Source organism: Falco biarmicus, chromosome 7 (genome assembly GCF_023638135.1).
Source record: "Falco biarmicus isolate bFalBia1 chromosome 7, bFalBia1.pri, whole genome shotgun sequence".
Taxonomy (NCBI): domain Eukaryota; kingdom Metazoa; phylum Chordata; class Aves; order Falconiformes; family Falconidae; genus Falco; species Falco biarmicus.
This window is the reverse complement of record NC_079294.1, coordinates 19,960,708-19,988,341: the sequence shown is the minus strand read 5'-3', so window position 1 is coordinate 19,988,341 and position 27,634 is coordinate 19,960,708. Positions and strand designations below refer to the sequence as shown.

General features: G+C 37.7%; 1 protein-coding gene across 9 annotated transcripts in view; it reads right to left on the bottom strand.

The window, feature by feature from the left end:
* GPHN (gephyrin) overlaps window positions 1–27,634 on the bottom strand; it is a 296,958-nt gene that overhangs the window by 33,110 nt on the left and 236,214 nt on the right. For all 9 annotated transcript variants that reach the window (XM_056345747.1, XM_056345749.1, XM_056345748.1 and 6 more), the window contains 5 exons: window positions 20,545–20,587; window positions 17,164–17,301; window positions 11,884–11,976; window positions 8,299–8,354; window positions 3,151–3,270 (listed from right to left, as the gene is read on the bottom strand). In XM_056345747.1, coding sequence (XP_056201722.1) covers window positions 3,151–3,270; window positions 8,299–8,354; window positions 11,884–11,976; window positions 17,164–17,301; window positions 20,545–20,587 — 450 coding nt within the window. The remainder of the gene's footprint in view (window positions 1–3,150; window positions 3,271–8,298; window positions 8,355–11,883; window positions 11,977–17,163; window positions 17,302–20,544; window positions 20,588–27,634) is intronic.

Genomic DNA, 27,634 nt, shown 5'->3' with positions numbered 1-27,634 from the left:
AAATAATTGATTCCTTACTTTATCACAGTATTTTCAAAATAGGCTTTTAATGCAAATTCTGTTTCTTTTATACCTGCTCCCCTTAATATCAGAGAAGTGACTATTTTTGGCTTCTAGTGTCCAAAATGGCTGTGCTGGTGCCCAGGATGTTCTTTTACCTCTATCCCCATCAGAAGCTGTAGAAGACGCTTTAGGCTTCTGATGAAGATCTGGGGCAACAGTCAAAAAATTGTTGTATTTTTATGACACTCTGGGGATAATTGGCCAGTCATGAAGATTTGAATTTCCCATATCCTGTTAGCAACTAAAGATGGCTAGGAAGTTTCTAGGGAATCAAGAGGAGTGCCCATGATACATTTCAGTAATAGAAAAGGTCCTGTTTAGGACTCCTGAATTAGGAGAGAAAAGAAGAAAAAGGCTTTTGAGGAATTTAGTAATCCCAGGTTTGAAAAGCATTGTGGAGAGTGTGACCATGGACAAAATGGTGATGTGCAGAGATTATTATTTATGGAACTGATAGATATCCCAGAATGCTTTAGAAATACAAGATAATTCAGGGTCGCTCGAGGCAGGGCTTGCAGAGAGGTATGATATTATACTGAGAACATCTTCCATGTGGTGTGTAACAAGCAGCATCCTTCTTGCTGTGTACTAATATATCTTGAACTTACGAGTGGTTTACTCTACTGGCTGTTAACAGCCAGCATCCATACAGATATACTGATGCTTGGTCTTGGTCCAGACTAACTCTTGTTTTGGTTGATCACATTGGCCTCCTTTTTCCTACGAGGTGACGTAAAAACTCAAAATGAAAAGGGTGTAGACATGTTTTTGCAAAAAGATCTTTCTAAACGATTGTACATTTGGCAAGCTGATGAGAATTTTTCTTCCTGCTAGATAGATGTAATTCTTTTCAGGCCTGTGACTTCTACAGTCATTTAGGGAATGCTTGCAATGATGCTAAGTACTGCTACAACTAGAGGTCAAGGAGGTCCCTTTTAAAAGTACTCTCTGTCTTTTCAGAAGAACACTTTTCAGATGTTAGAGATTTCATTTCAGTTAAATCCCAGCCCTGAAGGAGTTCTTACACTAAGAAGAAAAATATTCTTGAAATATATAGCCGCCCAGGCACGAAAAAGGTGACAAAAATAACATACTAATTGAACTATACTGATTATTTATGTACAGGATTAAGACAGTGGCATATTCAAGGACAAGGAGAAACTGATGAGTTGTGCCTCAAACTTTTAGGCAGGAAAAAGCAGCTGAAGGTGGCTGACCATTTGCTAAATATTCAGAGTTTAAGCACATAGCAAAATAATCTGTTCCTACATGCAGAGGAGAACATGCACAGAAAAAGTGGAATCCAGGAAGACAGTCATCCAAAGAAGCAGAAGCTAACAGGTTATCATGTATGTTGCTCTGCAATATGATAGTCCTCCCATGATGAAGTGGGCAATGACCACAGAAAACTTGCTCAGTAAGGCTAACTGAACGATCAACAAGCAGTGAAGGCAATGGCGTATTTTAGGGGAAGATACAGCTTGTACACACACATCTGTAACCTCAAAGCAGGACTGACTCAGTACATTCTCTGTTAGGAAGAAGGCCAGCCTAGACAGCTTGCTGACTTCATCAGATGTAAAAATATATGCATTTATAGTAATAAGGCACAAGAAAGGATCATGACAGAATGTTGCAGTTTCTGCTGTCTTCCTCAGCTTTGAAGACCAGAATTCATCTGCTTACACCCCAGCTGCAATTGCAATGTTAGCACAGAGCTATGGCGAAGTGGAAAAGCTTGTCAGAACAGCACCAGAGGAGCAAAGGCTGATTTGAGCAGAGAACCATGCACATACTTCATTTCAAAAGCAAACTTGGCAGCTCTGTCAAATAGAGATGCATCTTCTTGCCTTAAAATCTGTTAGATGGTGGCAAACGCAATGATGTTGTCCTGAAATCACAGCTGGGTAAGTGAAAGAAATGATTCAGAAGGAATTACCTGAACACAAAGGAAGTCTAAGATGGAATGTCTGGCATACAGTTGTCTACAGAGAGCTCCTGTGCTCCATCAAAAAACTCCTTTTACTTTGTTAAGATAACTGTGCATACGGAATTAGTACTATAGCACTCGTATTTGTTCAGTGGTATTCTGCAGCATCTGTAAGGTAGTGCTAATATGATTTATAGGTATGCTAGAAAATCTGTTCAAATTAAACACAGTTAAGACTATGTTCTGGATGAATATGCACCTTATCCATTTTCTGGTTTTCAGAGGTCTTAAATTCAGTATTTTCCTCATTTTAAAGGAGCACAGAGGTCAACTGAAGAAAGTTATGGTTTAAAAAAATTTGAGGGGCACTTCCCCTGTTACATAATGAAACCCCTTATTATAAATATATGCATTTATTGTAAGTTATGTGCACAAGACATTCTCCAAAATCCACAAAATTCACCTTTGCTGAAACAAGACCAACTCTGGTAATACAGAAGCATCTTCACAGCATAGTTCAAAATCCAAGTCATCACATGGATTTTGCTGCACTTAAAACAGTTCACTTTCCCCACAGAAAATCATATTCAGCTTTAACTCTGTCAGCGGTAATGTTGCACTATAACATTTCAATGTATTATTCTGGAATCAATATGTATTTTCAGAAAACTTTTCCCCTTCTTACATGTTGAGTTTAGGAGAACTTTGGAAGTCCTCACCTTGCTGAGTTTCAGGACGATCCTGAAATATGAAGACTGCTCTACTGCTAAATGTGAACTCAGTAGAAAGGAAGGAAATGGAATGTCCGATTCCCACTACTCTGTATTTTAAAATGTGAATACAGTAGGCACTCAAATTGGACTGTACTTATGGATCTCCAAGAAGTATCTGCCTTTCACCCAAGTCATGCTCCCAAATACTTTAGTGCCAGCATTCAACAACTGTGATGAAAAATAGATGTCAGGGCAAGTAGGTACTGTTATGACATCCTGAGAAAGTGAGTAGAATTGCCACTAGGAACTAATGTGAAAATCCTCAAACTTTTGAGATTAACAGAAGAGCTTTTCTGTAGGACTATTGTTCATATTTACAGGATTGTACCACGAGCCATTTTCTGCTGCACAGAAAACAAAAATGAGTTTTAAGTTGTGACTCACATCATCTGATTCCCTGATGAGCTCTGTATCTTCCACTTGCACCACTGCATCAGCACCACATGGAATTGGAGCACCGGTTGTAACACGCATTACCTGACCAGGCATCACAGTCTGAGTTGGCTGAAAAGTAACAAACAAAAATTAATTTATTTTTGAAAAGAAAAAACTCAAACCATTTGAACTTCATGGAAGTAATCTGAAAGACTAAAATTCTTAACTGTGGCATGACTCTTGATATACTGCTAGTGGTATCAACAGGTATAAACTTTAGGCCGTTGCTTCAGATATGGCTTTTTTTATATGGTCAAATATTAGGTGGCTTCAGATTTTTCCCCTTAAATTTCTAACACAAGAAAAACTTTTAGATGAAGCAATATACTGATACTGTGGTTGGCTCAGAAAAATAACTGGCGCAGAAATATGTTAGATTGGTGACCTTCTAGAAACTTAGATAAATAAAAATCTAGTAGTTCTGTGTACATAAATATTTTTGTAGAGTACTCTGGTCCCTAGGGTTGAAATTTCTTTGCTCTGATTTGGTTGGGTTTTTGTTCTGCTTTGTTTTACCAGCACTCTTTATATGAAAAACCAGCAGCTTGTAAGTAAAGTAATGTCACCAGCTGCTTCATTTTTAAGCAGATTTCCTCATACTGAGACACAGCTCAACACACGTAGAGTATCTATCTTTGTGAGGATCAGTTTAGCAGAGCCTAAAGTTGATAATATTCTACAGTTATATAAAGTCACAGTGCATTACAAAGTTGCAGCAGAAGCAATAAAAAGAATAGAAAAGTATCAGAATGACGTGATAAAACAACCAACATGGTTTTAATAAAGTTTCTTACCAGTCAGGCAGCCTATTTTAATACACATTTTCCAAAATCCAGGGTAAAACTGTAATTTGACCATGACCACTTAAGGAATAAATAACTAAAATAAAAATCTTTCTGAAAAAATGCAACTAAAGGAAGCTGGTATGAGGATTGAGATTTCATTTCTAGAATGAGTGCTTGCTCCCCGCAGCACTTTAGTAAGCCCCATTTATTTAGGCTTTACTGTGATTAGTGAACATGCTACACACAGATCCACACAGCTCTGCTCAGACCAACATATTCTGTATGTGTAATCCATGTGCAGATTGACTCTATCTTCCATACGCAACACTGGAATATGTCCAGGGCTTCTCTGACTGTGATTAGCATGTAGTTGGTAGCAACCCACAGACCTGCAGGCAGCACTGCTCAAGCACTGTCACCTGCTCCCACCCAGCACGCATTTACTCCCTGACTTGCGACAGGAGGCTCTTAGACATCTGCAAATTCTAGACCGGTGGCCAACATTACAGCTGTGCAGAGCTGTGTGTGCTTTGCCCACTCTTCTACTCCCATTTCTGCACTGCTGTAACCTCTGAAATGTGAGTATTGCTTTGAAATGTGTATATTGCAAAGGTTGCTCATTGGGACAGAAGCCCTAGGGAGAAGCTGGAAAGGGTTTCCCTCTGGTTTAGCACCATATCACAGTGACCTATAGTATCCCAAAGGAACAACCGAGCCTGGAGTTGATTGGATCATGACCCTTTTCTACAGGTGATGGAAAGCTAACATCCTTCAAGAAGAACATAAAAATGCTCAAATAAATGAAAAAAACCCACCAAAACAACCACACTTACCATGTGCCATGGTTAGTGTGTTTTTAGGGCAAGATTCATGTCATCCTAAAGCAGGTATCTAAACCAGATAACACAAAAATAATACTTCTTTTTTAAGAATGGTATTTATTTTTCACCACAGACTATGCAAGGAGCTGTGGATGAATAGCTGAGATGCTGCCATTTATACTGAAGATGCTTAAAAGTGAAAATAGTCTTGTCTAGTGTGTTATTTTAATTTTTATGAACACAGATGTTGCAAAAGGCAAAGCTTATGCCTTGGATTATGGGACCTCTTTTGCATATTGTTGTAGGTATAGTCTATAGGTACATTAACAACAGGTAATATTGTTTTGAACTTACTACAGTACTGATGTCTTCAACAAGAATTTTCAGAGGAAAAACGTATTGCATAAAAAAATGTCCCATTTAAAATGGATTTTTTCAGCCTCAAGAACCACAAAGAATAAATAATGTCTACAGCTGTGCCAGAAATCAGTGCCTACGGTGATAAATGCACTGTAACTATCCATGCTTTTGGAGTTTATTACTAGATGAGTTAATTTTTTGAGATGTAACGATGTGAAACATTTAGACAAATTTATGATACAATAACAATTGTTTTTAGAATTGGTTGTGCTGCTCATGTATTTAATTCACTTTTTGTCCTTTGAGAATTTGATATTAACTTTATGAGCAAAAGTCAACCACCAGATTTGTGTGTTAATCTCTAGGGCTGTGTTCTTCTGCGCTAGAGACTATGAAGATAAAGAAATGACTGCTTCTCAGAAAGCATATTAATGTACAACAATTTCACAGAGGCTCTTTTAAAGGCCTTTGAGAGCTCACACTTACCTGGAACAGGGTAGTACTGGGTTCTGCCCTTTGCCTTCATCACTGATAATCTATTTAATGTTAGTCACTGGATAAAACCCAGAAGTAATCTACGGAGCACAGCCCCCACCTCAGGCATTCTCTCTTGCGCATGATTTACGATGACCCGTGCTCCTTTCTATAAAAAGGCCCAAGTTAATGGAATGGTGGAAAACGTCTGTTTTCAATCCTGTATTACAGCTGGTTAGTCACAGTGCCTCTTACAAATGTATTTAGAAGGTCTTCCATGAAATGGTAAGTAAGCTCCAGCTGTGTAAGTCTATAGGAAGAAAACGACTGCTCCCCATGGCTGAGTTTTTCATGCAGAGGCCACGTGCATGGCTTGTGACCAGTACTCTCAAATGTGCCCTAACCTCCCCAAAACAGGGCAGCGTCTGAAAGTTTTCCTCAATACAAAATAAAAAATGGTTGTTAACATAAACACGACCATCTGGAAATGGAAATCAGAAAATAATACAAGAAATATAAATTGATAGGGAAATGTCCAACTTGGCTATATGGCCTCGCTGCAATTCTCAGACCCATTTCCTTCCTCTCTGTGTAGCATTTACATAACCTTCTTCCCTACAAGAGAAGCCAAATCTAAACCTATTTTGAACTCCCTGCTGTGAATCATTCTGTTAATTGGTCTGTAACATGAAAAGCAGAATGTTGCTGCTGAGAGTGACTGAAGGGTGAAACGAGACTGAGGAGCATTCCAAGGCTATAAATAACTTCTTGGGAAGGAGATGAACCTGAAGATGTGTTGGCCCAAGAAAAAAACTTTGACCAATTATTCAGAGGTCAACAGCCTCATTTTTCCACCTCGCTACTGGTACTATCGGAATTATTCTCTCTCTGCATGCCTCCTCCCACCCAATTTTTGTTCCTTGCCAGAGAGGGTTCCTATTCTGAGTAATCTGGGAGGACAGACTGTCCCCGCAGAGAGACATTTGTGAGCTCTTGAATTTTGAGGAGGGAAGCAAGCTCCCATTTGCCCTTTTGTCCTTTGTACAAACCTGCTGAACTGATTAGGACACTGAAACCTTTAGATCTGTGCACAGTCCTCCCCATTACACACACCTTTAACAGTCCTGGTTTTAAGCACCACTGTGCTGTGATGTTTTTTAACTAGCAAAATGCTAATATTGATGACAGGTGAATAATGATAGGAGTGATAATTCAGCAGGTTGCTCTGCTGGTTCTTGCTACTTTATAGTGACCATAAAAAGGTTGTAGAAATAGTTGTCAGCCTTTTGGATTCTGGACTAGTGCTTGAAAATGCAGACAGAAGGGCTAGAAGTCCAAGGCAGGTGAAAAAAATACTGAATTCATTAGTTTACTTGGTTTAGTATTCAAAGCAATTTTACATATTTTGTATAACAGATTCATTAATCTAAGTTCATGTGAATTTCCGTATTAAGATGATGTCTATTATACCAAGGTATAATTCATGATGATGGATGGGAACTACAGCAAAATTTATTTTCACAGGTCTTTGTATCTATCATGAGTAACCAACTTAAATGTCTATTATGCATTTAGATGCAGTTCAACTCCATTTTTAAAAATACTGAATAATTCTGCAACTGGTAATACTTCTGAAACCTGAAACAACTTTTGAAATACATCTGTTTTACTTGGACTTTTTTGTTTAGCAGTCAAAATGGGCACACTGTAGATTCCTCATTAAAACTGATCAATCCTTTGTTTCGCCTGTTACATATTGCCTTTCTCCATCATTTCACATACAATGCACAGAATTATAAACCAGGATGAAATAGCTGGAGAAACATTGTGAACTAACCCATGTTCTCCTGAACAGAAGTTAGCAGGTGCAATTAAAATGACAGAATAGTAAAAATGGTTGAACATAACTGACTTTTTTTTTTCCCATTACCCCAATATTAATACAGGAATTTAATGAAATAAACTCTTGAATTTGAGAGCAAATCACAAATTGTGTCTATTCATGAATATTTACGCATCACAGCAGGTCATGAAGGGTTGCTGCCCCCACTGGCTCTTAAACTCAATCCACACACCTGCGAAGGTGCACAAACACTCTTGATTTAACAAACAAACAAGAGCAATACCACAAACCAGGCTGCTGCCAGGCTTCCTCAAGATTGTTCTGATCATTACCCATCTGTAAAGGCTTCATACAAAATTCTTACACCTTGTTTTGCAGGTATTAGTGTGAAATATGCAAGCAGCTTGTGGAAAGTTATTGGGCTCATGTCCCTTTAAAAATCTATCAGCAAAAAGGGGGTTAAATCATGCTTTTATCTGTTTCTGAATTGCGATGCCAGTAGGAACCTTATGTCCTCTAACACTGTATTAGGGCAGAACAGTACTGCATGCATGCCTATCGGACATGTCAGCACAATGCTCTGAAGTATTCTGGGATACCCTTGTTAGTTCCTTATGTAACCGTACTGCCTCACTTTCTGAATTCATGTCCCAAGGCACAGAGCAGGAGGGTCGGTACAGCTGTGTCCTACTTCACACCACCTCCAAGAGTATTCAGATTTGGAGCACTAGCAAGGCTTGTAAAAATACAAAGAAATATCTTACAAAAGAGAAATATGTTAAAAGGAAAAGAAAAGAAAAGAAATTGTGCTCACCTGCTCACCAGCCTGGGATTCCCCTATGATGAATCGATCTCCTGGGCCATCAGCAGCTGTTAAGATGGACAATACAAATGGTAAAGGCTGAACCAAAACAAACGATGGCATTAGAAATTAAGGAGAACCAAAGAATGATCTAAGATTCAGCTCTTCAGTGTCAGCATGACAAAGGTTATAGAAGTTTCGCAAATATTTCCCATTTTAGGTCCTTTTAAGTTGTGTTTATTGTTTTGAAAATTACAGGTTCTATAGTACTGTTAACTGAAATTTTCTGGGCAATATGGGATCAAGGAAAAAAAGATTAGGAGGAATTACATTAATAATAAAAATTTAAGAGTGTTCATGAGAGTATATTTGTGTAATTTATAAGATTTGTAAAAATGTCCACTGTGAGCAAATCTTTATGTGAAACTAACACAGGGGCATCACATACCCTGTAAGTGTGTTATGTACCTTTTTTCTAGACAACAATGGAATACTGACATTTTAGAATCTCCCTCTGCCTTTGGAGGAAAACATGGACAAATGCCACAGTTAGATTGCATAGATGACCACACAGGTTTGGCATTTTCTGAAGCACAGTAGGGCTAAGATAACACAACCTGGACGGACACATTAGAAGTCTGAGTTCTGTTCCTTTTTGTATTTTAGGAGCTAGCACTGAACTAGCTACCTTGTATCTTTCACTGAAGCCATTCTGAAAATTGAAAGTCAGAGATCATTGATTTAACAAACTGAAAGTCTCCAGGACTTCTAATTTTGACAAATCTGTATTTTTAGCTGGACAACAAAGGTACCATTACTGACAAAGTTTAAGCTTCTACCTGCCTAAAAGGTCTTTCAACAAGTTGCATTAGTGGTATTATAGGCTCTATCTACCATGGTGTAAAGTACGTATGGAGAACAAGCAACTCTTGCCCATCCAAGCACAGCAGGCATGCTGTCAAGGGTGTTCTGACAAACCGGGTTCATGCCATCACATTTAAATGTGTCTTTTTGTTAATTTTAAATCTCTAACTGTCAAAAGTTGATTTCCAAGAGATGACGTCTAATCAGTGACAATGGTTATCTTAATACATTCTGTTTTATTTCAGAAGCCCTGAATATACAGCTAGATAACCTCATCTTATCAAGAAGAATTACTTTCAGGAAGGATGTCCATTCAGTCTGTATAGTGATTTATCACATCTGTACTCATACATCAGCTGCAACTCTGCAGATGATGATCTACAGTACTTAGTCATGTTTGAAGACTAATGATTAACAACTTTAAAAGCCTATTGAACAGCCTAATTATGAGCTTCAGAACAAACTCTAAAATAAGAAAGTGGAAAAGGACTCAACTACTTCTTGAATAAGGCATATAATACTACTGAACACAGTTCTCATACCTTCATGGGAAATAATGCACTAGGATGATCCAGAAAAAGAAGAGAAAAAATTCCCTTATAGCCAAATTATTTTAAACCTGATATTACTGAATTAGATTTTATTCCCCCATTAATAATGATACAGATGCAAAGTTTACAGGTGATGTACAACTGATATAACTTGAAGAAAGTGGACAAGAAAGTGGGCAGACAGGTTTATGTGACTGAAAGCTAATCCTTAATGTTTTGGAAAAAATAACTGTTAATGTCATCAATTTTATCTCTGCCTACAAGCTTTGTTTCTCAAATCCTGAGATAACAGGTCTACAAGAACAGTAACAGAACAGAACAGAACATTTCAGTTGAAAGGGACCTACAATGATCACCTAGTTCAACTGTCTGATCAATTCAGCGCTGATCAAAAGTTGAAGCAAATTATTGAGGGCATTGTCCAACTGCCTTTTAATCAGTGACAGGCACGGGGCATCGACCACTTCTCTAGGAAGCCTGGTCCAGTATTTGACCACCCTCTCAGTAAAGAAATGCTTTCTAATGTCCAGTCTAAACCTTCCCTGGCAAGCTTTGACCCATTGCCATGTGTCCTGTCACTGAATATCAGGGAGGAGAGATTGGCACCTCCCTCCCCCCTTCCCCTCCTCAGGAAGCTGCAGAGAGCAATGAGGTCCCCCTTCAGTTTCCTTTTCTCCAAGACAGACAAATCCAAAGTCTGTAGCCACTCCTCATGGAACATCCTTTCCATCCATCCCCTTCCATCAGCTTTGGTGCCCTCCTCTGAACACATCCAAGTCCCTCACTGTTACTGTATTTGAATCCACCATCAAAATCAAGGTCTTGTGTGTTGGTTCTGACAGAAGTTGTTGAAGATGGCTTCCATGATCATTCTGGTCATTCTGTGTGTTTACTGAGATTGCAGAATCAGAGAATCATAGAATCATTTAGGTTGGAAAAGACCTTTGAGATCGAGTCCAACTGTAAACCAAACACCACTAAGTCCACCACTACACCATGTCCCTAAGCACCACATCTACATGTCTTTTAAATACCTCTTTCCCTTACCATGTAGCAAGCAGGTTGCAAGGCAGCGTTTGCTCGACTCCAAGGCCCTTGTCAGTCAGCATTGTACTCGGAGCTCCCCCTCTTAGCTTTTCTCAGCGTTACGTTACCCGTCTTTCTCTGGCTACCTTTGAGCTCCCTTGCTGCTACTACTGGTCATTACACACACAGAAGACAGCTGCAGTCAAACTCATCTTGCAGACCTGGAATTTTTTTTTTTATATCAACTCCATTGGGAAGCTATCGGACTACATCCATTGCCTGGGTTTGCAGACAGTCTATTTCATGGACAGTTGCTTTCCACTGTTTCAGCTACCAGTAACAAAAAAGATATTTTAATATCCTTAAAAGTTGGCTATTGTGTCCAAATATCAACATGGTGTTACGATTATTCAGCCCCTACCACAAAGAAATAACTACTAGTATAGTGTTCAATTGTATATTTAAATTTTCCTCCACAGGTATCTGAGGTGACTATCATTGGTCTCACTTTCCAAATGGAATAAGTGATGCACAGAGGAGCAACTTGCTCAAAATCACACAGCACCTAGTGACAAAGCAGAGGATGGATTCAGGTCTCCTGGGAAACCACGCACTGCTTGCTCTGTACAGTCACATCATATACGGCAACAATAATATTTTCGAAGTAAAAAAAGAGTTCTTCTTTTGAAGTGCCTCCATAAGAGTACATTCTGATATGTATTTCTGAAAATTCTCTAATGCAATCATAAAATAATTCACAAATAGGAAGCTGGATCTGTGACAGTTGAACAAAGTAACAGAAAAGCAAGAAATTCCAAATTAAATCAACAGCAGAGGAATAGAAGAATAATCTGACATTCAGAAACATACATTCTATTACTCTCCTGAACGCGTTATGTTTCCAAGAGACTCACTAGCAACACAGGTGCATGTCTATGAGCACACATGGACGTACATCTGCTGTGTACATATGTATCCACTTAAAAGATCTGAATTCAGCTTTATGGTCTTCCTTCAAGACAGCTGTGACTTCAGCAATGATCTGAATCAAATCTCAAAAAAACCACACAACAGATAGATTCAAAATGGGTGAACTAACACGTTGTAAAGTGGTTTTACAGACACTATACTGCCTGTCTACAAAGTGAGTGTTTACCTCTGACGGCGTAGCCATCCTTTACTGATGCTGGAAATGGTGGTAGATTATCTTTTGCATATACATCTTGAGCAAGGACTCGGCCCATTCCATCTAGGAAAGAGAAAAGAGAAAAGACCATGCTCCATGTCATTACAGCTAGTGAAAGGGGAAAAAAAAAAGGTGAACAGCAGTGTGCTGTGATTAGATCTCAGTTTTTTGATTTCTGCCTCTACATAAATGACAAAACACTGAAGTCTGAAAGTACTGATGAAAGATTTGTTCAGTAAGTCTGTGTTCCTGGTTATGGTGAAATTGTTGACAGTAGATCTGAATGCCAAGTATCCAAACCCAGAAGTGACAGCTTTGATATAGGATCAGACAGAAAAAACAAGTATTTTGTTGCTTCAGGATGAGTTTTTCTTCTGAAATCTCTTAAAAATACAAACTTTCCTGTGTTTAAACTTAAAAAAAGAAGTTATTTTTTTAAAAGCTTTTAAAATAACATTTCAGAATTGAATCCTGTGTACAAAAGATGATGGACTGAGCCCAGAGGATTCACATAAACAGTAACGATGGAAAAGTTTCCATAAATTGACAGAGAAGTTTTGCAATAGATTAGCTTTTCCTAATTGCTGAGAGCATTTCTGCTTAATGGAGGGTGAGTGCATGTGTGTGTCAGAATTATTTATGTAAATATACGCTATATAGTCCTAAGTATTTTAATAGCTGTTTCAAACATACTCTTTCCCTTCACTTAGCAACTATGACTGATAAGCTGTAATTTGGCTCAGCCTCCCTGTAGAGACTGATATGAATTACTTCACCCTCAGTCAAGTGTTCACTACTTGTTCGCTTTTATGGCGCCAGCAAGAACTTTTTTTTAATATGATGTGGAACAGAGCGGAAAATATGTACCTTATCCCTTCACAGAGTGGGAAAGTGAGAAAGATTTATTACATGTGTGATTAGATGGACTGGGAAGGGGCACATGGGTCAGAACTACTGAGATTGGTTTGATTCCAGTATGTCTTAGCAGAAGAAGGGAATCTCATCTTGTAATAGAGGCCACTGCTCTTAGCAGTGTGTTGTGGCACAGAAAGTATGAAGAAGTGAGTGGATGCGTGACTACTCCTGCCAGGAGAATTTGGGTGGATATGTACTTTATAGATTATGATCTTTCAGACATGCCAAAAAAGAGAGACATGTATCAAGTGTGTTCCTTGTTTTACAGATAGGGAAATCAGCGTGGTTCTGGATCTGCTGGGAAGGCAGAAGACCTAACATTGCACACTAAAGGGACAGGTTTTGTTAAAAAGCGCACCTACTTGATTTGAAAATGTTCAGCTCCGGTGAAGTGGTGTTATAATGGAGATTACTTGTATTTGTTAACACAAAGTGATTTAGTTAGTAATTAATTATAACAACTACAACATCACTGTGCTCACATCCATCTGTATCAACTTTCAGCCTGAAGCAAATATTCATGTTGCATCTCTGAAATAGGTATTGCCATGAAAACACTGATAAAACCTGTTAAAGCAACTAGAAAAGCATGTTTGTGATGGCTATTAATACATCTGTGCATCACTGCATATCAGTGTCTGTGATACACAGTATAGAAGTTATTAGAAAGCTCATGAAACCTTGTACACTGGCACTGGAAAAGACTGCAGACACAGCCATTTAAATTATAGCACAGAAAAGGCAGCTATCAAAAGCCTAGTAAACCCACCCTTTGTTCACAGATGCACAAAATCTCATACAAAAGTGATGCTTCTAATTTTAGCAGGCATGTTGTGTCTTCATTTTACTTCTTGTCTGCTTGCAAAATCACACCAATTAGAGAAAAGTTGAACAGTATGTCCCTGGCATTCTGCCATGCAATACTTGAAGGGAATAAATGGCTAGCCGGTAGTGGGAATGAATTTCATTAAGGGGAGAAAAATGTAAGAATTACTGGCTGAAGCCTTAAGGCTTTTAAAATGAAGCAACTCAGCAACTAAAGGACAATCTGAAGTACCTCTGTACTCTCCTTTATTTGAGCAATTATTTTAGAAATACGCTGACCTTATTTTGATTAATTGTAATTCCAAAAAGATGTTCTGAAGTATTTTAATGTCATCAAACTGCCCCTTGTGATGCCCATAATTTTCTGATTCTAACAAAAATGGAGAATTACATTAAACTCACTTTTCAAATTTGGGTATTTTGTAAAGCTTAGCTGGTGAAACTGGTACAGTTCTGTGAAGAATATTGATTTCTCAGGGTACTGGTACTGGGATAAAGCAGTGAGACAGGTGTTGTACTAGAGATGATGGATTTGCTCCCATTTTGTAAATATTGTCCTGACAGCACTTCAGTGTGATCTGAAAAGTCAATGCTATCAAAATAATCAGCTAGTTCAAAATGAATAAACTGTGGAAAAAAATGTCCAAGCTCTACAGAAGTTACAGGGCTCTTGGACTAGATCAGAAAAGCTGCTCTGTTCTGAGGCTGAAGCTCATGAAGTGTGGATTGCCTCTGCTTTGTTCTTTTAGTATCAATTAAACTTCTGCCTCTTAGTTTCAGAAGAATAATCATTATCATGCTGCCTAAAAACTTAACCTTATATACTCATGGAGCAATGTTCAGGTAACTGCGTTTACCTGGAATAAAAGGCTAATGGAAGGCTTCATATACCAGATATTGATGATGGCAGGTGGGAAATATGCTTCAGATGCCTTTGGTTTATGGCCCTTCTGTAAAAAGTTTTAGGACTCTCCATTTTTACTTTTTTCTTTTTTTTTTTTTTTAATATGGACGAGGCTAAATGATCTACACAGGCACTGAGCAATACAACTATCAATGTGAAAGTCAAGTTTCAAAAGATAACTGTACTCATCCTCCCTCTCATGTCAGGGGGGAATAGATTTGCAAGACTACGGCATGCCTTGACTTAACCAAGGCAAGGACTGTACTGGCTACTTGTACAGAGTAACGTTCAGCTGCTTTACTTACGAGGATCAATACAATGTATTATGTTTAGTAGTATAAATAAATCAGGTTAAAATTAATTGGGTAATTTGTTAATGAAATAAATTGCAATCCTAGAACTTTAAACAGTTCACTTTCCTTACAGAGAAATTGTGCTCCTGAAAGTCTCATTTCACCATAATTCTAATGAAGAAGTTTACAAATCAGATGTACGAAAAGGCTGCTACCTACTGTGGGTATAAATGTTTGCACAAAGACTGGTGTATACATATAAATAGATGGTGTCATTATTGTTATTGACTTCAACAAACAGCATGTGAGGATTATGCTTACCCTATGTCTACCTAGAAGAATATTTTTAGCCATATTTTATTAAGTTTTAGGGAAAATACACAATGGAAGCAACACAAAAGGGTGGTGAAACAGTATGTAACTTTTCATCCAGAAGTGTAAAAGACAGAGAGATGGAGAAAAATGAAAATGAAGATAAAAGGACAAGAGAATGAGACATATTTATAGAAGAACAAAAAAAAGGAAAAGTAATAGCTTATCAATACTTTTTTTTCCCCTATAATCAATACAACCCAAATTCAAGAATTCATTTCTTTACTTAGTTTTGTACTAGAGGTTAAAAAAAATCAAAACTGTTTTTATGTAAAAAAGAATAATAATGCTACAGTACCTTGACAGTACCTCACATCGCAAAATAAACATATGCTGTGCTTATTTTTTCAGGGAGGTACATGCCAGACTTCCATCCTTTATTTCAGGAGATCAGTGTTGTATATCTAGCACTTAACTTTGACTAAATATACCTAAAACTGTGGCTTATCATACTGTCCACAATGGGCTGACAGCTATCCAAAAAGGTCTAATAGTGATGCTCAGGCATTTATGCCTTACAGCCTTCTTCTAATCCACACACCACTATGAAAGTGCAGGGTGTAATGTGTGTATTCCTTGCTGATCCAGTATCGGTGCTGTTCTGAATGCAGGATGTGCACCCAGAGATCTGCTTCTTGTTTACCAAGGCACAGGGAGCACTGAACTCCATTTGGAGCGACTAAACACACAGCTGTGATTGTACATACAGTCTGCTAAACCAGGATGTCAATATGAAGATATCTCGAAGGTTTGCGGCAGCACAAAGGTTTGGTGCAGAGCACGACAACTTTGAAATTTAAGACAGAATATCCCATCCAGAAACCACACGTACCTCTCTGCTACCTGGAGTCCACTGATGTCCTAAACATTCTGCCTCTTGAAGCTTGCGGTTCTGCTCTCTCTTCACTCACCACCTCACCTTTGGAAAATCCGGAGGAATCCCTGGAGGAGGTTTCCTCTTCCCTACCTACATTAGGATTACTTGCCAGCAAGCTCCCTGTCATGGTTTTGTTCTATGCCAAGAACACTCTCCCAGATCATGCCCAGGCTTGGTGTAAGGGATAGCAGAAGCAAGGGAGACACCTAACAGGCACTATGAACACACTGTTCCAGGAGGGAGGATCGTTTAGCTGAATAAACGTGAGAGGGCCCTGCTGATTCCTTTTAAGGCCAGACAACGGCTTCATCTGTCCCCATTTATTTATAAGTATAGACACAGTCACAAGGTCTGACATTTTGCCTGCTGTTTGGTGCCATTTAAGACAACCTCACTGTATAAATCAACAACAGTTATGCTTGATTACAAAGTATCAATAAATCAAATGTTAAATGCAAGTAAATATCAGAAAAGGATCAAATGTACTGGTAGAATAGAAAGGGAATTATGTTGTGTTTATCAGAAGAGGAGGCAAATTCTGGAATGACCAATGGGCCAAGCAGGATCCGGAAAAACAGACTGAGATGAACCGTAAAGATAGAGACATGGAAAAAAGTGACCTGGAACCAATAATTGCTTTGATTTGTTCATTAATCGCAGTTTGGAAAGGGGTTTTAGTGAGAATCTCCTACAGTACGTGAACAGAGTGAACGATCACTATACTTGGCATCTACGGAAGTCCAGTGTTCAATCAATCACTAAGGCAAATTGTGGTTTCTACATTTTAGCTTTGTCGGATGTAACACAGACCAGAAGAAAATTCATTGATATATTTGAGTTCCATTACAGGTATCTTCAGGGAACAGCACTGAGCTCAGCTGACAGTCACCTGACTTTGACAGCAGATTTCTTCTCCTATTATTGGCATTTCCTAAAGCAGTTTCTCCTGGAGAAGGTACTGTCTCAGACACCTCACAACATTAATAAAAGATCAAGAGCTTATGAAGGCTGTAAAATAAGGAATTAACCACCCTAATCCTCACAAAGAGTCCAACTTAAAATACCTCTGTAATTGATGATTTCTGTTCCAAGCACTGGGGTCATCTCCAGAACTGTAATGAAGGCCTTGTCCATAGATGTCAATGGGAATGGAGACATGCGGTGTCTTCTTGCTACCTTGGTAATGTCAACAGCACTGTGACCTGCAACAAGAGAGCACCAGGTTTATGTAGGCTACACACAGTGATACTCATTTAAACCATTTTACTGAAATTAATCCGGCACTTAGGGGAAAATTAAATCAGTTAGTTACCACTATCGGCATTTATGCCAGACACTAGGAAGGCACTATATTCAACTAGAATCAAAAGAGAGATTTTAAACAAAATGCAATCTACAGTTGAAAAAGTTCACAAAAGTGTATATCCCTACTTGTAATGAAAAACATACCAGAAGTTTTGATGAGCATAAAAGGATCAGTGAATCAGAAACACGAACCCTTCAAAACGATGCAGTATTTTACACTGAGGATCGTAATCTGAGGCTAACTCGGTTCTATGAACTATGAACTCAGGACAATTCACCCCTCGTTCTGTTCCCCACAAACACATCTCAATCTGCTACGTGCAGTGCACAGATAAAACACAAAGGGACACTGCCCCAGCGAGTCTGCAATCCAGGAGTGAGATGGGAGCCAAAGATTTGAAAGGAGGACAGAGGGGAGCACAACAAAACCACTGGACAGTCAAGACAGCAGATGTGCTTCCAGCTAGCGAGTATCCTACCCACTGTCAAGATTTTGTAGTCACCATAGCAAAGTGACATTTAAATGTGTAATTTGAGTGAAGGTAGTAGATGCATTAACGGAAGCCTACTTTTCCCAAGTATGAGGGACAGGTTGGGAGAAATGATGACAAAAGTTGTTCGAAAATGAAGCCAACAGCATGTTTGATTTCTTGGTACTTACTGAGAGAGTAAACAAGGGGACAATAAGCTCTGAAGGATTTTGAAAGTCAAGATGAGCAACTGACGAGAGGGAACTATTGCAGGAATACATAAACAAGAGTAACAGGTACAAACCAAAAGATTAAGAAAATGACAGTTGTAGAAATATCTTAAATGGATTTGCCTAGAGCAAGAAGGTGTTTATGAGAGCCAAAGTGGATGATGTTCTGTATGTAATATGTAATGATATTCCTAAAGCAACATAAATTATAATAAGATAGCATTAAAAAATAATAGAACCTAATTTTTAGTTACATGATTCTGCTTTGCAATAGCTACCTAAATATCCCTTTTGCTGTTGCACATTCCTTCAAATTTTGGGAAAAAAAAAAAAGATTCTTGCATAAAGTCTAGACTTCTAATAAAAAATAACTATAAAAGTAATAAAACAATCATGCAATCTAAGTTTTTCCTTCAGAAGAGAAGGTCGCTTAATCAATCTGTATATACACAACTTCTTTCAGCACTGACACATGCTTGTCTCTCTACATGGGAGATTGTTCATTAATTATTTTTTTGCTGTTAACCCAGTAAACTATCTTTAAAAGGAAGAAGTAGAGACAAATAAAACTGCCCATCTAATTCCAGTCCCAAGAAAGAGTCTGGAAGAAATTATTTAGACAAACTCTTTGAATGATCCGAATTAAACTACTGTGAGATGTAAGTGTAACTAGCGGAAAAACTGCATTCCTGGATTTAGCAATCAGGATGTCCCCAGCAAGCTTACATTTTATGTTATTATGCCTGTATTGTGTTAGCAACCTCATAAAAATGAGGAAAAGGAAAGGAAAGCATTTGTGAGACACAGTCAAACTTCCCATACTTTTCTTTTGCAGAGAAAGAAACCCTGCTTAGCAGCACCATAATTCCTGCAGGTCCCACAGATTCCCCACAATATATGTTAAAAACTTTTTCCTGACTTTATAAATTAAGAAACTATTTTCTAAAAGGAAAAGCTGGAAAAAATGAAGGAAGATGCTAGGAAAAAATGTCACAGCAGTGAAAGCTGGGGGAGTTCTGTGGCAGCAAACAACCTTTATGCTACAGCCATTATGTGCTTTTATGTTTTACTGCTACCTAAAACTCCCTGTGAGCTACTTCAGAAACCAGCATTTCACCTCTTTAACCTTTAAAACTTGAATGAATTCAGAGGCTACGAATACTCTGAATGGTGTCCAGAGTACTAGCTTCAGATTTGGAACTCTGTCTCTAAGTCAAACATTCTGTTAAAATCTACTGATGACTTCTTCAACACATCTGTTTTGAAAATAGATAACATCCCCTAACCTCTGCAAACGTTGTTCCAACACCAAAAGTAACACCCATTACTTCTGCAAGAGAAGCCATGAAAATACATACTTCAAAAATAAAGCTCCTTCAGGTGTTAAAAATATGAATATTTTTAACAGCATGAATAACCATAACAAAGAAAGGAACAAGACACACATGTAACTACTAACCCTTCTCTGTCCCTGTTTCCTCCCACAAACAAATGCTAACTCTCCTTTTAGAGTCATTATCTTATTATCATTAATTTAAACAGACCCAGAGACAAATAATGATTTTGTAAATTCTGAAATGACTAAGTGGTGCTTTTTAATTACAAGTAAATGGCATTGAACAACTCCTCAGACATTCCCAAGTTATCTTTCACTAATGTCAAATGTCAGATGGTTCTAAAAATAACTACTTATATTAAGCAGCATTTCATATGAGAAAATAATCCTCTAGCTTTGAAGCAGTGAAGTCAATTGGTTGTATCAGGTAGAAAATTCCTGTCGGTCTTCTCTATTATCACTAAAACAACTTCCTATTCCTGTTGAGTTTTTTTTATATATATATATATATATGTATATATATATATATATATACACACACACACACACACACATATATATATATAGTGGATCAAATTTGAGACCGGAAAAGATTTCCATAAAACAAAGGAAAGGAGTTGTGCAAATTAAAGAACAGGTCATTTGGATCAAATTTGAATCCTTAACTTTTGTATTTTTTGGTTTGGCATTATGTAACCCAACATTCAATCTCATGTTCAGGTATGAAAATAAAAATCATATATATCCTTAGTTTGATTATTTCCACTTTCTTTGTCTTTGAGTGTTGACTTTTTTGCCCAAAAAACTTGCACACACATGATAGTTTACAATAATACATCACCACAAACAACACAGACCTCCATGTCATTAGAAGAAAAACCTGAAAGAAAAAATTAAAAGGCAACTATCGATTAATACATAGACATGACACGCTATTTACACTTCTTTAATTTCCTATTTGGACTGAATTTCATTGCCTTAAGTTATGAAATTTCTTCTGCAAATCCACTTATGTCCCAACCATATCTTTCTCATCTGACTGTCATTTGCTGTCTTCTGAGCAGTCTTGGTTTCTCAACAGAGCTATGAAGTTTCAGTACTTACTTGCTCTGAGGATATTCTCCTTGCTGCTGCACCTAGACTGGACCTGCAGAGAGAGCACAGAGTCTATGAGATACAGAAGTTAACAAGAATGCAAAATACAGAGACATAATGGGCAAGCTCCTGGGATCTAAGACAGAGGCTATATGTATTTTCAGGAACATTCTTACATACTCTGTATGAGATAAGTACGTTTACGCAGAAGGGTAGTAGCTGATGGTCAGGATCTGATACAAACAATTTGATTCCACCCCCCACATAAGAAACAAGATGGCCTAAGGACAGTAATAGAGTGAAATCAAAGAACACAGTGGTTAAAATTACGTGTCAAGCTCTAGTTTTAAACAGAATATCCACATTTCCTTATACAACGGTAATTACAGTAACTCTGAATCTAGGCCCTGTTTTATGATTAGACAAAATACTAACATAACTATATTATCACGACCTGCTTTAAAATTCTATTATTGATATTTTCAGGTATTGTAGAAAGAGCTTAAAAATACTCAATTTAGATTGCGTTGATTCTGAAGACATCTAGTAAGACTTCTTCAAAATTGTATCAACAGCTCCTGGCTGGGGCCAGATAAATTTACTCACTTGTTTCTGTTTGGTTAAAGGAAATGCTAGGCTCAGAATGAATTTTACAGTGCAATTCTACTTTAAAAAGTAACTGTGAGGATGGCAACTGGCTTCTCAACAAATCCTCTTCCTAGATGCTTAGCTCCCACTGTGCTATTCCAGACACTGTAGTCTGACTGTGGGGAAATGGGAGGATTCACGCTGGTCTAATATTCTAGTAACACTGGGTATTTATAGAGTTCCATCCGTTTACTGTACAGATTTTAAAAAGAATTGTTTTTTGAAGAGTATCAGTCCTGTAAACACAACACAGTTTAAACTTTACCTATACCGAAGCATCAGCTCTTGTTAATTCTTCTCAGGTTTGGAAACCTTGTATACATTGTGTAGTAACACTGAAGTTGCAAGTTTTTAGGTAACTACTTTGACCAGCAGGCTGCCTTCTGGCAGGTCAGCTGGCTGAACTGGTAACACTTTAACAAGCTTCCTGTGTGGACAAAACCCCAGCTAAAGTAAACTTCTGAGGGAGGCAAATCTCAGAGAGAGGATGAACGGTTTCCTTCTCTTTTTTACCGTACTGACAAATGTTTTGCCAAATTTCAGTGAGAGGATAATAAAAGTAAAACTGGGTAGACGTGGTGAAGGAAGTGGAATAGCACAGGTGACGCTGAGGGTGTAATTTCCCTGCAGCACCACTGTTCTTTGCTGAAAAAGCAAAGGAGTGAACCCAGATTATCTTTCAGACTACAGTGTCAATTTGCAATTCCAGAAAAATTGCCTAGAAAGTGAGTATGTATGGTCTAAGAATTGATGAAGAATGGTGCACACTCAACCCCCCAAAAGCTGTCTTCAGAAAGGAACCACCACTTAAGGCTGAAACCAACTGTGCCCCAACTTCTAAACCTCTTTCTTCTGTTCCACAGCAGCTTGCCCCAAATGTATATTCACATAAAGAAATTTGGATTCTACAGCGCAACACAGTCTACTTATTGTAATGGAATAACTTATGGAAAGTAATGTTGCAACTTAGAGTGGGTTATGGTGTCCTTCCCTGAAAAAACTGTTGTTTAAAAAAAAAATCAACAGAAATCCCCCAAACCCTCCCTCCTTCCCACCAAAAATACTATACAAGAAAACTGCAAACAAAATATTAATGATGCCCAAATTTGGCCCAGAGTTGTTTTACCAGATTTCAAAGGCATGACATGAACTCTCTTTGGAAGAAGTAAATGTTTACCTGTAATTTACCAAAAGACAATTCTGGACCAAAAAGATGGTATAATGGTAAGAAAGAAATCGTGAAAGAGAGAGGCAGAGAGAGAGGCGGAGGTGGGGTGGGGGGCGGAGAGAGAAGCAGGATGGACGTGGCAAGGCAGAAGATGGTGTGTGCAAAAGGAGACATGGGCCTATGTGTGTAAGACTACTGTTTAAAATGGAAGAGGCTCTCTTATTTCTCACTGAAAACCATATGAAAAGAAAAAAACGAGGAATGGGCCTGCTGCAAAATAACCAAGCGATTCAGCAAACTGTGGAATGAAACTCAGTGAGATAACATAGTCCTAAAGAAAAAGGCAAAAAACCAAAAATACAAAACACAAACATTTGAAACAATCTACTAAAACAAACTAAGTAAAATATGTGATCCAAAGGACACAGATAAAAGCTACTAGAGAAGGAGGAAAAATGTTAGCAGACAAAGACAGTGCTAAAGAAGTAAAATGAAAGTCAAGAGAGTGTCTTCAACAAAGTGGAGGAACAGAAGGAGCCCAAACCCATAGCGCAAAGCAATGTTTGCGAATGGAAAACAGCTCCTTTGAGCAGTAATAGTTACTCTCGAGTTGTAGCCTCTATTCCTCCTCAGTTCATCTTTAAGCCCTTCCAACCTATAGTGGAGCTAGTGTATGGACAAAAACAAGAGATTTATAATGAACAGAGCAGCTGAGATTTGCAGATCAAATCTTCTAATATAAAAAACGTGCTGACAAAGTTTTGCTCTTACAGTGTCCAAATGACAATGGCAACAAAAGACAGCTGGCTTCACACGCAGCCTCTCACAGGTCATTTTTTTAATTCTGTGCACACAGAGGACTTGAAATTTACTTTTTGTTTTCTTACACCCAGCCTACAGTTTCCATGTTATCACTCACCTGATGGGTAACATATGCAGTATGAGAAATAATTTGCTTCCCACAAATTTTAAAAGCAGCTGTGGAAGAGGAATCCATGATAATAAAGTAAAAGGCTTGATCAGCTAGACTTGATCGTTCCCCAACCTATGCTCACAGCTGCAGAATACAAACCACGTTTGAACATAACTGACATTGAAATTAGTTATTACATGATACTTCCATCTGTTTAATATGAATTGCACACTGATATTCTAAATCTTATTTTTAAACAAAACTGCAGTAAAATGATTTTGAATAAAACCCACCAGTTTTCTAACACATAGTTTTAGCAGCAATGAAGCTTCGCATGAATGGGGTCATGTGCTTTGAGTGCCTTTTATCATATTCATTACTTGTATGTTTTACTCCTTTGTTATTTAATGTGACATTTACAAAAAACCTGTATTCTTTTCACAGCTACTGTTAACTAAACATACAGTTGGCGTACAGTACCACGACTGAGTGGGGCGAGTGATTAGTACTATTATTTACTATTATTTGTCTCATTCACAGGTAGTTACAGAAATAACGATCTACTGCTGTCTCTCACAGGGGAAGTATAGATTTATTGTTTGTCCATTCTACAGCCTCTTGGCTCACAAAGTATCTTGGCAGAAGACACAGTGGGCTACCAGCCAGTACCATTCCCCTGCACAGTTCAGGCAGAATGTAACCAAACCCAAAGCATTCAGTTCACATTACTCTGTTTTTTAAGCACACTGGATTTTATGTTCTTTAAGATATAATTTCATCATGCTGGAGTGCAGAGTAAGCTTTCTTCCACAGGCTAAAGTAGCGAACAGAATGTGAAATTAAGTACTCAAAAATAAATTAAGGGAATGGTAAAATAAAGAGTCCTGCTGACATTTTCTGTCTAGCAATCATTATTGGTCTGAAAAATGAAATCAATGACTACTAAATTGGATTAATTTAAATTTACAAGGTATGTTTTGCTGCAAATAAAAATCAGTCCACAAAAAAATTTTTACAAGAAAAATAGAAAAGACACAAAGAAAAAATCTGTGCTACAAGTGAAAAAATCATGTGAAAAATAAAGAAAAAAAGAAAATTGAAAAACCCTTTAACAATTTACCATGACTTAGGAATGGTTAGAGAAATTACTTACCTTTTTAAAGTCATAACAAGATTAGCACAGAGTATTAAGTCAGCTCTTCATTATGGGAGGTACAATTAAAAACCATTGGTTATAATAAAACAAATTGCTACACAAAGATGAAGAGTTTCCAGCCCAATATGAAAAGCTAACTCTTATGGGAGTACATTGAAATTCAATTTTATAACATGAAGAACAATTCAGAACAATGACATCAAAACATGAGTTACCACCAACAGAAAGAGCCCATTTCTCAGGAACACAGAGCCTGTAGGAAGCTAACCCATAATCTTTGTTATTTATGGGAAAGCACATTGCTCCACTTTGAGGAAAGCATGCAGAATGTGGAACCACCAGCAGAAACCCAAACATACATACAGACATACAGAGGACTAAGGTACAGCAAAGGGAATGAGTTCGCCAAGCTGTAATGAAGGAAGCAGGGTATGCAAAGCACAGCAGCCGTTAACCGTTTAAGGACTGTACTCCTCCAACTGTCTCATCAACACCAGGCAGGCTTGTTTATGAGATATTACACCTACTACATCTTGCTGTCAGTAAGAAAGTGCATAACTCAAACAACCTCTCTTTGAAACTTCAGCAGGTTTATGAAGACAATTTATTCTCTGTGATGTGGGAAAGTACGCTGCTGCTGCTTTTTTCTATGTGTGATTTATTAGTGATTACATGATCTGAGTTCTGTACAATATACTCTGTGCACATGCCATTTGCATGGTCTCCCAAATACTTGCCTGCTTTAAATAGACTGCAAATCACATATGATCTGATTTACGATTGTAGGGGTCTGCATGGTGTCTTTTGCCTAAAGTACTTTCCTCCCCCCCTTCCCAAACGGTACAACATACATTCATCACTATCTGTAAACGAATATATAAAATACAACTAAACCATGAACAGCAATGTCTCAAACTGGTGTGATAATACTGTTAACATTGATTTTGGCCTGTTATTCTAAGCAATATACAAAAGGTTAAACTAGAAGGAAACTGAAAAATGTAATGAAATACATTGGTTGTTTTCATTAAAAAAGATGTTTTAAATCTAATCTGAAGAACAGAGAGAATTGCTTTGATTGAATTAATATGGAATATAAAAATGAAGTTGTTAAAAATTTCACAGGAAACATATGTCTGGAATTGCTTACTTCAGAAAACATTCAACAAAGTATTTGAGGATTAAATAATCCTAATACAAGATGCAATTGCCCTGTTTCAGGAATGCATTCCTATTCAAACAGCACTTTTACACTGAGCTGAACATGCAAGGTCTTAAGAGTATGCTTTATGGCCATCTGAATTAGGGCTGAAGTCAGTTCAACACTATAGAATAATTTTTTCTTGTTCTACTGACAACATCTCTGAAAGGGAAAGGAAAGTGAGCTCAAGGAATTTGATAGCAGCAGACATTACTCAATAACACATTTTTCAAAAGGAGCAGCACTGTTGGTAGGGTTCACCTCACCAAAATTTAAATATGAATCATATATTATTCTACACATGGAATTACTTGTTTGGAGTCAGTGGGAAGAAATAAGCACAAAACCATTTGAAGCCAAAATAATTTTAGGAGCAGATTTTTACACTTATTAAATGTTATGCTTGGTAGACTTGACACTGAACAAAAAACATCTTCAGATCCATATACTACTGAGTTCTCTTTTCTGCGTTTTTTCCTCGTCACCTACACTTTACATAAAGATGTATTTAATTGTGATCATTGTTTCCCAGTAGACTCACCATATACGTGGAATTTTATGATCAGGTTATGGTTCATCTTAACTACTGTTGGAACAGGAAGGTGGAAGTGGGTTGATGAATATACCACAGAAGCACAAGGGCTGAATTGGTTCCTTTTATAGGAGCAGTATAAAATAAAAGAAGATACTATGTAATATTTGGAACAAAATGAAATGAAAAGGCAAAGGGCAGTTTTCTGGGATAAGATGCTGATTAGTCATCTCTCAATGGACACTGACCTTGTCCTGGAGATGCAAAATCAAATGTTATTAATAAGAGAGGGTTCAAACAAAATCTTACATTCCAGCTAAAACTGCAAGCTGAACATCTCACTGAACGAGAAAACAGGAAGAACTATGATACGTACAGCAAAAAAGGAGACAAAATAGTAAACCGCTGGTCAGAAAGCTGATGGGAAGGCAAACTTGCTACTACAAACCGGCAGCATAGGCTTGATAGTTGAGAATAAAAAGAAGCAAAGAGAAAGGAAGTGGGTTTTATTTCTTCAGAGAAATTTTAATGAAACGTTTATGTTTATATGAGAAAAAATATGAGCTGGTTTTTGTGTTCTTAAAAGTATGGGACAACATACAGATATGCTGTATGAATAACACTAGAAAGACAGCGTGTTTCTGTGATATTTTAGGGGCTGTTCAGGGCTTATTCAAAATCATACCAGTTTTGTTCAGAGAAACAGTATTAGTTATAATACCCATATATGGAGAGGACACTCATCTTGTGTAAGCTAAAGCCTGTATTAAATCAAGACATAAAAATTATTGCCAAGTAATTTGTGCACAAACTTCAACAAATATCCACACAGATATTTCTAATCTGTGCTAACAGAATCCAAGTGGGAATTGTAAGACACAAGAAATCTCTAGGAACATCACACTTGGGAACATCAAAATGTCTACTACTTGTATTATTAGCTGTGAACAAGATCTTTTATTTGTTTGAATGAAAATGTTAAATGTTCACTAAAAGCTCTGAAAGTCTTCTCCAGTTTGAGAAGTTGATAGTGTAAATAAAGGCAGAGAAAAAAAAATTTCTTTCCAAAGAGATGTAAGAGAAAGAGATTCCTGTTGTCCTTGTTGCTTGCCAGAGAAATGGAATTTATTTGCCTGTTTTCATAGAAACTCACACCCTGGCAATTTGATTGAATTGCTTAGCCTCACAAGTATGTGCTAGATGTCTGAGTTACATCCTATCTAACCAGCATTAAGGCTTTTTAAACTCCTTGTCCGTTCCGGTTCAACCAGCTGTCAACCAGCAGCTTTTCAAGCTGCTGTCAATCAGATGGACTAAAAATATATAGGTGATGTACAGAAGTTCTTGGCCTCAAGCACACCATAAATTACTCTCTAACTTTTGACATACCCTAGGGCTGACAGTTTAAAAAGTTTCATTTCTATTACAAGCGTTTTGCTTTTAAATGAAATCTTAACTATTTTCATAGTTCTGTTTCTTGA